Source organism: Bos mutus, chromosome 4 (assembly GCF_027580195.1).
Source record: "Bos mutus isolate GX-2022 chromosome 4, NWIPB_WYAK_1.1, whole genome shotgun sequence".
NCBI classification, from domain to species: domain Eukaryota; kingdom Metazoa; phylum Chordata; class Mammalia; order Artiodactyla; family Bovidae; genus Bos; species Bos mutus.
Genome location: NC_091620.1, coordinates 5,191,696 through 5,204,619, shown reverse-complemented (window position 1 = coordinate 5,204,619; position 12,924 = coordinate 5,191,696). Strand labels below are relative to the sequence as shown.

Genomic DNA, 12,924 nt, shown 5'->3' with positions numbered 1-12,924 from the left:
CCGAACGAGCGCCTGCACCCCGCAACCGGAGAGCAGCCGCAACCAGAGAGACGTCCCTGCAGCTACAAGGACCCCGCGTGGCCACCACTACAGTTAATACAAAAAAGGAGCCAACGGTGATCCGAATTGGCTTAATTATTTTCATGAAAAGACATCAGAATATTTCACACCTTGAAAGAATGAGTTCTGCAGTATGCATGTTTTAGAAGAATTGTTTATTTTGAAATAATTTAAAACTTGAGGAAAGGTTATAAAAATACATTCCATCTGCATAAACCTCACCCGGACTCAGCAACGCGGACATTTCGCCTCGTCTGTGCTCTGCCCAGGCGCAGCGAGGGGGGGCAGGCGCTGTGCTTCAGGGGCAACCCGGGCATGCCCGTTGAGGGCGGTCTGTCTTGAGTTCCCACCCAAGAACCCGCTCAGCAGGCGTGGCCGGCCAGCCCAGGCTCTGTCTGCTCACGTGGGGGCTTCAGAGTTATGTGGAGTTAGTGACACTCGGGGGAGCTGGCCTGCCCCCGGTGGGAACCTGAGGTGAGGAGCCAGGAGCACCCCCACACCGTGAGGCCCGGGTCAGCTGCCACCTTTCCTAGGACAGCGGCCTCCAGGACACTTCACGTATCAACACAGCATCAGGCACGTTTGATGGACGACTTCTGAATTTTTAACCAATATACAAAGATACAACCACCACCAGTCTCTCTCAGACTGCAGCCTCGAGCTCATCCTGTCTCTGAAGACACTGCACACCCACTCCCTCACTGCCTGGGCCTGCCCCGCCCGCCCCTCCCGGAGATATAAATACAGTTATCTGAAAATGGTTTAAAATACAAATACAACCCTGGAGCTAAATACACTAGCTTACATTACAGGGCTACAGCTGCCCTGCCTTCAGACAGCTGCCCTTCCTGCAGACAGGCCCCTCCCCTACATCCTGAGGGACCCCCGCCCCTGCAGGGCCTGGGTGCACAGCTCGGCACGCTCCCGCAGGGCGCCAGCCTCCGGGGCGCCTCTCAGCAGGAAGTGGCTGATGAAGAGCTTCAGGCCCTCACGCAGCAGGCCCAGCGCCGGCTTGTCCGACACCCTGGGGAGGAAGGGACACGCATCAGTGACCAGCTGCCCTGGTGCTCTGTCGGGGGACCCTGGAGAGGGAGGCATGGCCAGTTCCCACTGAAGCAGAGCCCTCAGTGCAGAACGTACTCTACTGGTCACAAATCACCTTCAGCTCCCTATTAGGCAAGTCTCCCATCCCCCAATTAACATACAAGACATCATCCAAATTTAACTGAAAAGCTGCCCCTAAGTACAACATACAGCACAACAAGCTCGCTTTTCTAAGATAACGTGAGTGAAATGCTTTCTCTTTTCTCTTCCATGTTTTATCAAAACGCTGGGAACAAACCTTGCAAAAATCAAACCAAGGTCTTCAACTTCTGTCTCCATCAGCAGTATATGTAACACTTTCCGTAAGAAGTGGACTCTGGGTTTGTCCAGTTCACTGAATTCCACAACCTAATAGAGTCAGGATAAAAAACAGTAACGTTACACAGGTTTAGCCAACTTTTCAACGATTTCTAAGCACAGTCTGAGGGAATGCTACCCGCCCCCCACCCCATTAACTAAGGTTGTCTCCAGTTTTATAAAGTGACCAGCTGAGGCCCTGCGCCCTCTCATCACGGCTGCAGGGTGTGCGCCTGCCGGCGAAGGGACTCAGCAGAGCTCAGTCAAGTTCAGGGGCAGAGGGGCGCCGAGCGAAGCAGGACTCCCTAGAACTGAGACAGGTGCGATCATCTCCATGCCTCAGAGAAGCTACCCCCTGACTAAGACCACACACACACACACACACACACACACACACACACACACACACACACAATCTAGGTCCAGGAGGCATAAATTTGTGTATATAAAAATCACAGTACACTTATACAGCGGAAGGCTATACAACACTAATAAAATCTGAGAACAGAAGTGCGGAGATCAACGTGGATACATTTCAAGCTTATGCTGAATTAAAGTAAAGGACAGCGGCAGCCTGGTGACCCTGTGCCACCAATGGTACGGGGGGGAACAGCGTGCAGACAGAGGCCCGGTCAGACCCCTGTGAGGGAAGGAGGGGCTGCCCTGGCTCAGGGGTGTCTCCAGGACCTACTGCAGCTGACGGACACGCCGTGCGCCGTCCCTTCTGAGCTCAAACTCCAGTAAACACAAGGCGAGACCCCCCAGCAATGAGAAAGCCAGAGAGGTCTGTGCCGTGGGCGTGCCCCGTGCCAGGGTGTGGGGCGAGGCAGTGGGCCCTCACGCTCGGTGCGCCACCCCAAAGGCACAGGAGGCTAGCTCGACAGGTGTGTGAGCAGCCCCTGCACTCGCGCCCCCAGCCCCACGAAGAGCGGCCAGCAGCTGTCACGGTGCCCTAAGCTACCGGCAACTTGACGCTGCCTGCTTGCCTGCCCGGATGATGACGTTTCCCAGGCGAGTCAGGATCCAAGGACGCGTGTGTTCCTAAGGCAACAAACACACCGGCCCTGGGCCCCGAGCTCGCCTCTGGACTGCACGTCCACTTACACGAGGACTTCTCCCCCTAAAACGCACTGCAGGACCACATGCGCCCAAGCGGGGAGGCTCCTGGCACGTGCGGAGAATCCTCGCCAGAATGCGGAGGCGACTGTGAAGTCAGACGAGGACTGTGACTGCACCGGGGGTCTGCCCTGGACCCCGCGGCTCAAGGCTCAGCTGTATGCTTTCAGCTTCAGTGCCCTGAGTTATTCCGTGCGCCTCACACACCTTTAAGAGGGAAAGTGGCAGTGACTTGGTCTTCAACAAGTGGGCCACCAGATGAACCAAATTAGCAAAACTAGTGGCTGGCAAATTTTCTAGGTCCCGAAATTTGTCCCATATGCTGAACTGGAACGTCATCTAACAGAATAAAAAGGGGGAAAAAAGTTAAAATCCCACAAATTATTAGAATAATCACTACAAACATAATCCAAAGGTATGACACTTAACCACTAATATCCTTAAGCTGAAGACTTCTTAGAAACTATACTGGCTTCGTTACACAGTAGTTTGAAACTGCTTCACAGTCATCTCTTTCGAGATGCTGTCCCTCAAATCAGAGAAACACTGGACCGCAGAGGCCTCGCCGGTCCACCAGGTCACAGCACCCTCATCTGTGACGTGGATCCGGGGGCGCCACGTGGGCGCGGGAGCCCACCCGCCGCGCTGAGCTCGGGGCCTGCAGTCAGACAGTGATGGCAGGCAGCCTCCCGGCCCCATCACCTGGAACCTCCTCTCGTAGGCACAGAACTTGCCGGCCAGGAAGGCGTAGAAAGGGTTGTAGGTCTTCTCCTGCAGGCAGCAGTCCATCAGCACGTGAACGATCTCTCTCTCCTGCTGATCCTTAAGCCCCAGCCTGGAGGGCAGAAGCAGCCAGCTCTGAACCTTCAACCTGCCCGAGGTCGGCAGCCCGAGGCAGACAGCTCTCCCAGAGACACTCCCTGTCCAGCCGTCTGTCTGGTGAGACGAGCCGAGCAGAGAAGGTGGGGGGCAGGACTGGACCCCCGGCTCCGGAAGCAGGGGACCCCGGGCCTACACGGGCCTGGGCTGGGGACTGAGCCACAGGACAGCATCTTAGCCTCGGGCCAGCAGTGAGTCCCTGCCACTGCCCCTGCTGAGTCCTGTGTGGGCGAGTCTGGACACGGTGAGACCCGCCCCTTTAGTGCAGTGTGGAGTCTGCACAGTCCTGCAATGCCTACCCTCCATTTCTTTCTGAATTTGAAGCAAGTAAAGGAAAATTAATTAATACTAGACTTTTTAGATGTACTTTGTCAAAGTACACAGATGCTTTTAAATCTCATTACAACCAAGTACAGAAGCCACACGGGAGGTTTAACTTAGATGTAGTCAGAAAGACAACTTTTAACAGGAAGAGTTAAGCGACTCATGACAAGCGGCGGCCACCGGGAACCATCAGGTGGCCACCGGATCCCTCCAATCAACAGATCATAAGCTGTCTGCATCTGGAGCAACCAGCGGTCAGTCAGCAGGAGGGACGCTGGGGAGGCGGGTACCCAGCCCCTGACTCAGAGGCCAAGGAGGAGGCGCACACAGGGCTTACTTCAGGAGCTTCTCGAACGCATCCAGAAAGTCTTCGCTCGTCATCACTGTGCAGAATATGTTTCTCCTGACGTCGGTGTTCATTCTCTGCTTGCGGGCAAGCTCCAGGATCTTCGAGCTAACCTGCAAAGAGGGATCGACAGGGCGTAAGTTGTACAGACGTGTCACTAAATTTCTCCTTTGGTTCAGTACAGTTAGAAGTTTCTAAAAACTTATGTGTGTAATCCTGCGGTTTGACGTCGAGGATAATTGTAAGTCACACGTGTAAGTGCTGAGTCTTTATTTCTGAGCACCACCCCTGCAACAGCAAGAGGCAGAGCAGACCCCCGGAGGAACCCGCCGCGTGTAGGCGGGCTCCCGTGTGAGAGAGGGGCGGGGCGGTCGAGCATCCCCTCACTCTTCTCTGCATCTAAGTCTCCCAGCTAACGTTTTGATACTTTCAGAGGAAGTAACAGAAATGGAATTACATGAGATCACAAAACCACAGCAGCTTCCGTAATATCGTCAAATAACCCCAGGGACAGCCGCATGCGGGCTCGGTACCCCATGCACCGTCCCCGCGCACGGACTCGGTCCCCCACGCACCGTCCCCGCGAGAGGCTTCTGCGGGGCCTTCTGCGGACCGCTGTCCACCATCGGGGCGCCGCTCCAGGCGGACCCCACGATCCACCAGCGCCCAGTGCGTTCGGCATTCAGGACGCTGTCCCAGGACACTCGGAGCTCGGGGTCTGTCCCTGCGCCGGCACCGCGCACCTGTAAGAGAGCAGCCGGCGCAGCGGCTCAGCACGCAAGCACCAGCTGGGATGCTCCCGCCTGGGCGAAGGTGCTGCTGGTGCGGAACACTGAGCTGAGTCGCTGACAACCCGGACACTTAACCCCTGGGAGGGATGGCAGCGTCAGAGACCTCCGAGTGTGAGCTTCCTGGGCCCATCCCCAGACGTGTTGTGGGAGGACAGCGGTCCCACGGGGGTCCAGGGAGAGCCCACGCCAGCAGTGAGGACGCCGCCAACCAGCCTGTGATCCGTGGGACGCAGCGACGGGACCAAGGCCTGGGGCTGAGGGAGCTGCCAAAGGGGCCCACGGCGAGAAGTCCCAGGGAATTTCAACAGACGAGCCCTCACTCCCAGGCTGACCTCGCTGGTCTGGGTGGGACCCTGGCCAGAGGACACGCCTGTGAGTCTCTGTGTGGCTGAGGGCTCAGCGCAGGGGCATCCACAGCTCACAAGGTGGGGGGGTCTCACCACAGAAACCTGCAGATTCCCCCCGACCTGGGGACCCCGGTGACTGGACGGGCACCTGACCTGTGGCTCCTCTATCTGTTGGAGAAGTCTCATGGGATAGTGCAGCTGGGGAGCATAGGAGCTGAAAGGAGGGCTCCCCAGGGAGAAGGGGGTGCTCCCCAGGGAGGAGAAGGAGGCCCATAGGAAGGAGGGGGGGCTCGCTCCTCAGGGAGGAAGGAGGGCTCCCAGGGAGGAGGGTGGGCTCCCCACGGAGGAGGAGGGGCCCGCAGGGAGGAGGGGCAGGTTCCCCAGGGAGGAGGAGGGGCCCCCAGGGAGGAGGGGGGCGGGCTCACCAGGCCTCTCTGCAGCTTCCGCAGCCTCTCCACGGGCTCGGGGTCGTAGCCTGGGATCTTCCGCACGTCGTTGTTCTTCAGGGCCAGCAGCGTCTCCAGCATGAAGCGGACCTGAGACACGGGCAGGAGGAGCCACCCTTTCAAAAGGGAGGAACCGGCGGCCCTTCCGCTCGGGAAGGGAGGGGGCGTCCTCCCGCGTGTGGTCGCCGCCGCTGTCGAGCAGCACTGCCGTGCGGCCGCCCACCCGGGGTTCCCAGCTGCCCCACCGGCTTTAGGTGCCCCCTTCCCGCCCCGACTTCTTCCCATTCCTGGCCTTTCTCCTTCTTTAACTCTCAAACTGGAAATAATACTGTACTGAGAGAAAAGCTGCAAGAACAGCAGTGAGAATTCCCACAGGCCCAGAGCAGAGTCCCCCAAACGTGAGCGCTGAGACACAACCCACACCGCGCATGCACTGAGCACTCGGCGCGCCTCCTCAGCTCAGCACCCCCAGCCCTCAGCGAGCCCCCGCCCCCGCCCACCTCCTCCAGCTTCGCGCCACCATCAGAGCTAAAGGCACGTGTCTGCTGACCTCCCTATGGTCAAAGCTAAAGGTCCGTCCAGTCAAAGCTATGGTCTTCTCAGTAGTCACGTACGGATGTACGAGTTGGACCATAAAGAAGGCTGAGCACCGGAGAACTGATGCTTTTGAACTGCGGTGTTGGAGAAAACTCTTGAGAGTCCCTTGGGCTGCAAGGAGATCAAACCAATCCATCCTAAAGGAAATCAGTTCTGAATATTCACTGGAAGGACTGATGCTGAAACCAAAGCTCCAATCCTTTGGCCACCTGATGTGAAGAGCTGACCTTTACCCCTGCCTCTTTCCTGAGCATCCAACACAGGAGAAGGGCGTTGGTCAGGAACCCCCGCTCGGCTCCCATGACCCTCCATGGCGGACATAGCACCTCACCCACCTCCGGGTCCCTAGGACCCTCAGAAGGCTCAGCCCCGCCTCCCTCCTCACAATGAGTGGCTCTCATCTCAGGATTTCAAAACTGGGCCAGTCTTCCTTTTCGGGCTGTGTCTCTCAACAACCTACTGCCCACCTGGACACCCAAGCTGGGTACCTGGTATGACCTCTGACCCCTGTCTCCCGCCCCCTCCCCAAGTCTGAGGACTTTTAAGTCCTAGACTCACGCCCACTGCAACTCTGCTAATCATCGCCCCAACCCAAGGTTGCTTTTCTCTTTCCTTTTTTGCATCCAAAGTGACCTGAGCATGAAAATGTGCGTTTACCTACTCAGAACTCATCACATGCCTCATGCCTCTGGGACAAGGTTCCGATTCCCTGGGAGGTTCACAAGGCCCTGAGGCTAGACCCTGCCCAGTCCCCCAGGGAGGCCGTCCCTGCCCCTCTTAACGGGCCCTTGCCCCGCTCCCCCAACCCCCACGGCTCCTCCAGGCCTCTCAGTCTGCAGGAGTTACCATCAGCCCCACCTTCCAGATGGGGAAACTGAGGCCCGCAGCACACAGTCCCGCGGTGGCCAAGCGCATTGACCCAAGCCCCTCGCCACAGGCCTTCCCAGTAAGCCTCTTTTGAACAACTGAACGGTCTTAAACCCGTGAGAGTCAAGAAGGAGGTTCATTCACAGACTGAAAAGAAAGCCGCAACACCAGATCAGGCACGAGACGCAGGGCTCACTGGGACGGAAGGGGCTCGCGTGCTGAGGCTGCGTCAGGCAGGGGGAAGCAGGTCCGGGGGTGCGTACCCTGGTCTGGTCCCGGAACCTGCCACCTGCTCCGCTGGCTTTGGCCTGAGTCTCCGTGATCAGCTCCTTCAGGGACAGAGCATCGTCCTTCCTTAGTGAAAAGCCCACGGTCTTCAGCATTAACAGGATCAGCTCGATATCTTTTTCCGTGAAACTTTCAACAAGTTTCCTCAACACGTCGAAGATGAGGAGAGACTGCACCACGTGGAAGTTGTACAGATGGGCGATGACGGCGAACAGGTTGTCGCACTCCTTCCCATCTCGCCTGCTTTTATACGCGTCATCAAACCTCCTCACCACCGCCTCCAGGAAGTGGGCGCCCACCTGGATGGAGAGCAGAGCACACGTGACTGCAAACACGCCTCGGGTGAGCGGAGAGCAGAGCACACGTGACCGCACACAGGCCTCAGGTGAGCGGAGAGCAGAGCACACGTGACCGCAAACAGGCCTCGGGTGAGCGGAGAGCAGAGCACACGTGACTGCACACAGGCCTCGGGCGAGTGGGTTGTTCTCAGGGGCGTCTTTCAGCTTAAACGTGTGTTAAAAGGCTTCGTGCTTTAAAAATTAACAAAATACATAGGTGGCGGGGTATGAGATCTCACAGGGCAGGTTTAAGAGCTCTAGCCTGAGTGTACAGAGCTTCCCAGAGGAGAGCCTGAACTGCACACGACGCAGAGCAAGCCGCCCAGGCCTCCCTCCAACGGAGGCACCTTTTGCGGCCAGCAGCCACTCTGGTTCCTCGGAAAAATACAGTTGTGAAAACTGCTAAGAACACACCCACATCTCTAAAAACATGCTATCCAACACGGCTCAGTTCTCCGGCTCAGTCTGGGCCTGGAAGGCAGGGGCCCAGGGAGGGGAGCAGGGTAATGGCAACACTCCAGCTGAGACTCAGGGGCCCGGATCACTGCAGCTGGGCTGGACCCGGGCAGGCAGACCGGACGTGAGCGACCCAGGGACAGAACCAGAGCCGGTGGCCAGTCACGGAGGGGAAGGATCAACCATCTAGGTCACGGGGCTGACGGAGCTTCCAGTGGGGGCATTAACCCACAAGGAGGAGCAGGAAGGGGGGGCAGGGACCGCTTTAAGACTGAGTAAGCCCGACCCCTGGACGCCTGGGTGGGTGGCTGGAGAAGCAGAGGCCGCGTTAAATCCCCGGTGAGGACGGACTGTGGCGGAAAACACACACGTCTCGCTGGCAAACTCAAGATAAGGCAGCGCCGGGGGCCCTCAGGGAAAGGCAGCTGACGGGAGCAGGGAGCAAGGGCTCCGTGGAGGCAGCTCTGACGGGCCGGACACGTCCTCTGGCTTCTAACGACCTGTGAAGAGTCTACCCTGTAAACACCCAGGGCAAGCCTCTTCACTGAAGACGCCCCTGAAGAACACACTCTTTCGATAACGACCACTATGCTACATTCAAACAGACCTTAAAAACCAGAGTCCAGAATTCCGCAGACATCGAGAAAAACTGCGCATCTGCAAAGCGGGGCTGAACAAAGCCCTGCCCAGCCCCTGCCTGGAGCCCCCAGGACTCGCACAGCGGCCAGACCCGCAGCGGCGGCCCGCTGCTGAGAGGCGGCAAAAGGCCCCGGACCGCCAAGGCCCGACGGGTCTACAAGCTCTTGTGATACGGACGTCGTCTGGGGACGGAGGCCTCGTTCACTTCCTCCCCCACTTACCCCGCCACCTCAGTATCAAGTCCCATCATCAGAGCTCCCTCAACAGCCCTGGAAGCCGCTACCCTGGGCGAGCGGACGCCAAGGTCAATGTAAGGGTGAAGAAGAGGCCCTGCGGTGTGTGGGCCCCCGACCCGACACAGGAGGCACTGAGCCGGGACCGAAAACTCGGGGGCGGGAGGACGGGGCCAGGCTCCGAGCAGCGGGCGCTTTAGACGAGTCGTCCACGGAATCCTGACAAAGGGCCCCTTCACAGACATGCGCAGGTCCGCGGCCCACCCAGGGACACCAACACCCCAAGGCCAGGCGCTGTCCCGTCTCCTCTCTTAATGCCGTTTTCCCTCACACTCTGGTGGCCTCCTGCCCAACAAAAAGGCCTGTGCTCGGAACACCGGAAACAGTCACCGCCAGGGCGGGATCACAGAGAAGGCAAAGACAAGGCAGACGGTACGGTCCAGACGGAGAGAGACTAATAGCCAACACGGACCAGTCAGAACCAGAAGCTGGGCAACGTCACGTGGGCACGGAGCGCGGCCTGGCCTGAGACTGCGCCGGCCGGCCACTGAGACAAGAGGCGCCGGGATGGCCGCGGCGGCCCTACCTCGAGGCCGACGGTGCGGTGCAGGACGCTGACCAGGAGGACATGCTCCATGAGCAGCCGGGCGGGCATGACCGTGTCCGGGGCGCAGGCGCTCAGCACGACAGTGGTCAGCGTGGCGTTCATGTCCTTCCGGCTATGGCCCATGTACAGCTCCTCCAGCTGGCTGCTGATGGAGGCCAGGTTCGGCTCGCTCAGCCTGCACACAGGTGGAAAGACAGAGCGATTGGGCCGCCGTTTTGGGGGTCATTTTAAGAAAAGGGAAAAGTTACTAATATACCAGCAGGTCCTACGCTGTGTAGGCAAGCCCTAAACTCGACACGCGTGTGGAGAACACACAATCCTCTGTGATCAGCAAATAACCTAACTGCTGTCCTTCCGCTGAGACGCGGCCCCAGTGAAGCGCACGCGGGACTCGCGTCAGGACCAGGGAGGCCGTGACGAGGACGCCCGCTGCCATGCTGACTCGGTGCCCCCGGCAGGCCAGGGGGCCCCCCTGAGCACATCCGCACGTGCTGCTGGGAGAAGTCAGCTTTCTCACTGTCAGCTGGCATAAGCACCTGGATTCCCTGGTGTGGAAAAACGGCTGTACTGGTGGGGGTGGGAGGATGTACAAGCCCTGCTTCTGTGGGAAAAGTGCTTCAGCTAAAGAAGCATCTCGGGCTGCGGCTGACTCCCAGAATCGCTCCTCCACTGTCTCTTGAAGGGACAGCAGCACTGCCTCGAGGTTACCTGTTGATCAGACCTTTGACCTGTTTCTTGAGCCTTTCCAGTTCTTCCTTTTTCTGGGCGTCCTCTGTCTCCTCCACTCGCCTCACATGAGGTGGGACGTACTTTCCACCATTTTCACCAAGACTCTGCTTGAAAGGATAGAAATAAATTCTTCTTAGACACTGGATCCCAGGCCACGGGGCAGGTGGTCACCACCGCTGCTTGGTGAGCACCAGCTGTCTCCCGAGTGCCCGCTCTGGCCCTGGACAAGCACGCCAACACTCAGGTAACTGTCAGCACTCCATGTCATCACCTCCCTTTTCCCTCTGGAGCTCTGCTGACCTGGCTGCGCACGTCGGGCTTGTGCCCCCGAGGGCCCTACATCCTACCCTCTGCCAGCCTCAACAGACAGCGGGCACGGCCTCGCACAAACACCGAAATTACATGCACCACCGACGTCAGAGAAGAAGTTTGGAAAAACTTCAAACTTGCTCAAAACTAGTATCTAAGTTTACATGATAAAATCAACCTACTGCTCACTGGTTCCTAGATTTTCAACTTACAAGTTACAGATCATTATCACCAACCCTCCCTGACACCTGAGTGACAAAGCCGCTAGGAAACAAACACTTTTTGTAAAGCGTGATCCGTGCTTAGACAGAGAAAAGTACATTTATGCACAAAGAAACTTAATCTTAAGACGCCCACTAGTAGGTCAATTACATGTCCACAAGCTGTGACAGAGACTTGGGAAGAGCCAGAAAGCCAGTGCTCAGAGGAGCTGATGGCACTTGGGGACTTGCTCAGAGTGCCAGGCACGGAGGCACCAGGGACAGCAACGAGACAGATCATACCCTTAGGAGGGGGAGGTTTCCAGAGACGTGTGACATCAACAGATAAACGCATCAGTGAGAAAATGAGGAAAGGCCTCGCACACAGAGTCATAGTGAGCGCAGATCAGAACGCTGAACCGGGGAGAGGTGGGGAAGGGAGCAGTTCCACAAGGTGCGTGCTGAGGGGAGGCTGACAGGTGAAGGGCCATCCCTCGAGCCCATCAGCTCTGCCATGGGTTCTGAACTTGGTGGTCAGTGTGAGACCTCATCCAAGTGCGTGTTGAGAGAGCAGTTTTGTGCCTTAGAAGGACTCACTCCGGGAGCAGCTGGACAAGAAAAGGACTAGGTGGGGGCAGGCAGAGGTGCTGCAGCTGTTCCAGGACACACCAGAGGTCGGACAGAGCAAGGGGGTGGGGAGTCAGGTTTGGAGCCTGAGGACAGCCGGTGGGGATGGCCGCCAAGTCCCTGGGACAGAAAGGGCTCTGGAGATGCTTTCTCCCTTCTCTGTTACCTGCTGTGTGCCCTGTCGTATCTGACTCTGTGACCCCACGGATGGTGGCCCGCTAGGCCCCGGTGTCCATGGGATTCCCCAGGCAAGAGTACTGACCTGACCAGGCCCACACCTAACTGCAATCCTCGTTCCTCTGAAGATCCCGGAGGACTGAGATCGTGCACACGATACCTGATCGCCTGTACGCACAGCCTCCGAGGGGGTTTCACTCCTCTCTTCATCTTCTGCAAAACGGACCCTCTTTCTGCCCCCTTCCTCCTTGGCTGTGCCCAGGGCTCCGCGCGCCTCCTCTTCGGCATCGTCCTGGTCCCTCTCCTCGCTCCACGCATCCTCTGCCGCCTGCCCGCTGCTCCGCTCCAGGTCCTGCTCCTCCCATCCGTCCTCAGCGTCGGTGTCCAGTTCACTCCCGGGGGGTGTGGGGCCCGCGCCCTCCTCCGCCTCGCTGCCGCTTTCACACAAGCCACTACTTTCCCCAGAGCCCAGGGCCTCCAGGACATAGTCGAGCCCGTCACGGGCAAAGCTGACAGGCACGGAGCTGCTGCCGTCGCCCTTCTTCCTGCGCTTGTTCAAGCCGAGGCGCCGCTCCAGCTTTCGGATCTCGCGGTCCTCCTCCTCGTTGGCCGCCAGAAGCGCCCGCTTCCGGGCGGCGGCGGCGGCGGCGGCGGGGGCCTTGGTCCTGCCGGGCGGGCCCTGGGCCTGGGTCCGGGCCGGGGCGGCCTTGGGCGGAGCCGGAGGGCGCCGCAGCCCCGCTGACGGCCGGTCGGCCTCCTCCCGCGCTGCCCCCACCCGGGGGTCGCTGGCTTCCCCGCCCGGGCGGGGGTCCTGCGCGGGGCCTGCCCCCCTCTGGAGCCGGCGCGCCTTCCTCAGATGCCGCTTCTCCCTTCTCAGTTCCCGGCGGCTTTTCCTCCCGCCCGGGCGCGCGCGGCCCGCAACACGGGGCCCCTCGCGGCCGCCGGGGGTCCCGCCCTCCGCGGTCCCCCGCACGAACTCCTCCACGGCTAGCTTCAGCCGCCTCAGGGCTCCCTCCCCACCGCCCCCCGGCCCGCGGCGCTGCCCGTGCCCGCCTCCGCGCTTCCCGCGGCCCATGCGCCCCCGGAAGCCGCCCCGCGCCGGCACCGTAGCGCCGGTGGACGTCGCCATCTTTGGGGACGCACCAAC

The 12,924-nt window shown here is 59.2% G+C and overlaps 1 protein-coding gene across 2 annotated transcripts; it reads right to left on the bottom strand.

The window, feature by feature from the left end:
• Positions 1-194: 194 nt before the first annotated feature.
• NOM1 (nucleolar protein with MIF4G domain 1) lies at positions 195-12,913 on the bottom strand. Of its 2 annotated transcripts, none has more exons than XM_070368993.1 (11): positions 11,938-12,913; positions 10,444-10,571; positions 9,715-9,910; positions 7,438-7,761; positions 5,690-5,800; positions 4,702-4,869; positions 4,118-4,239; positions 3,280-3,412; positions 2,785-2,916; positions 1,403-1,512; positions 195-1,084 (listed from the first exon to the last, which is right to left on the bottom strand). In XM_070368993.1, the coding sequence occupies exons 1-11, from the start codon at positions 12,904-12,906 to the stop codon at positions 928-930; spliced, it is 2,550 nt and encodes an 849-aa protein (XP_070225094.1). In that variant the 5' UTR covers positions 12,907-12,913; the 3' UTR covers positions 195-927. The 2 variants fall into 2 exon arrangements, with proteins under 2 accessions (XP_070225094.1, XP_005911955.2); XM_005911893.3 differs by having other exon boundaries at positions 10,444-10,568.
• Positions 12,914-12,924: the final 11 nt, after the last annotated feature.

What these genes read in the sequence shown, in the direction of transcription:
- NOM1 (XM_070368993.1), bottom strand. Translation starts at nt 12,906, where the DNA reads ATGGCGACGTCCACCGGCGCTACGGTGCCGGCGCGGGGCGGCTTCCGG. An exon ending in ACCGCACCGTCGGCCTCGAG is followed by an intron (nt 7,762 to 9,714) that starts GTAGGGCCGCCG and finishes CTCTCCATCCAG; the next exon opens with GTGGGCGCCCACTTCCTGGA. An exon ending in CCTACGAGAGGAGGTTCCAG is followed by an intron (nt 2,917 to 3,279) that starts GTGATGGGGCCG and finishes TTATTCTGTTAG; the next exon opens with ATGACGTTCCAGTTCAGCAT.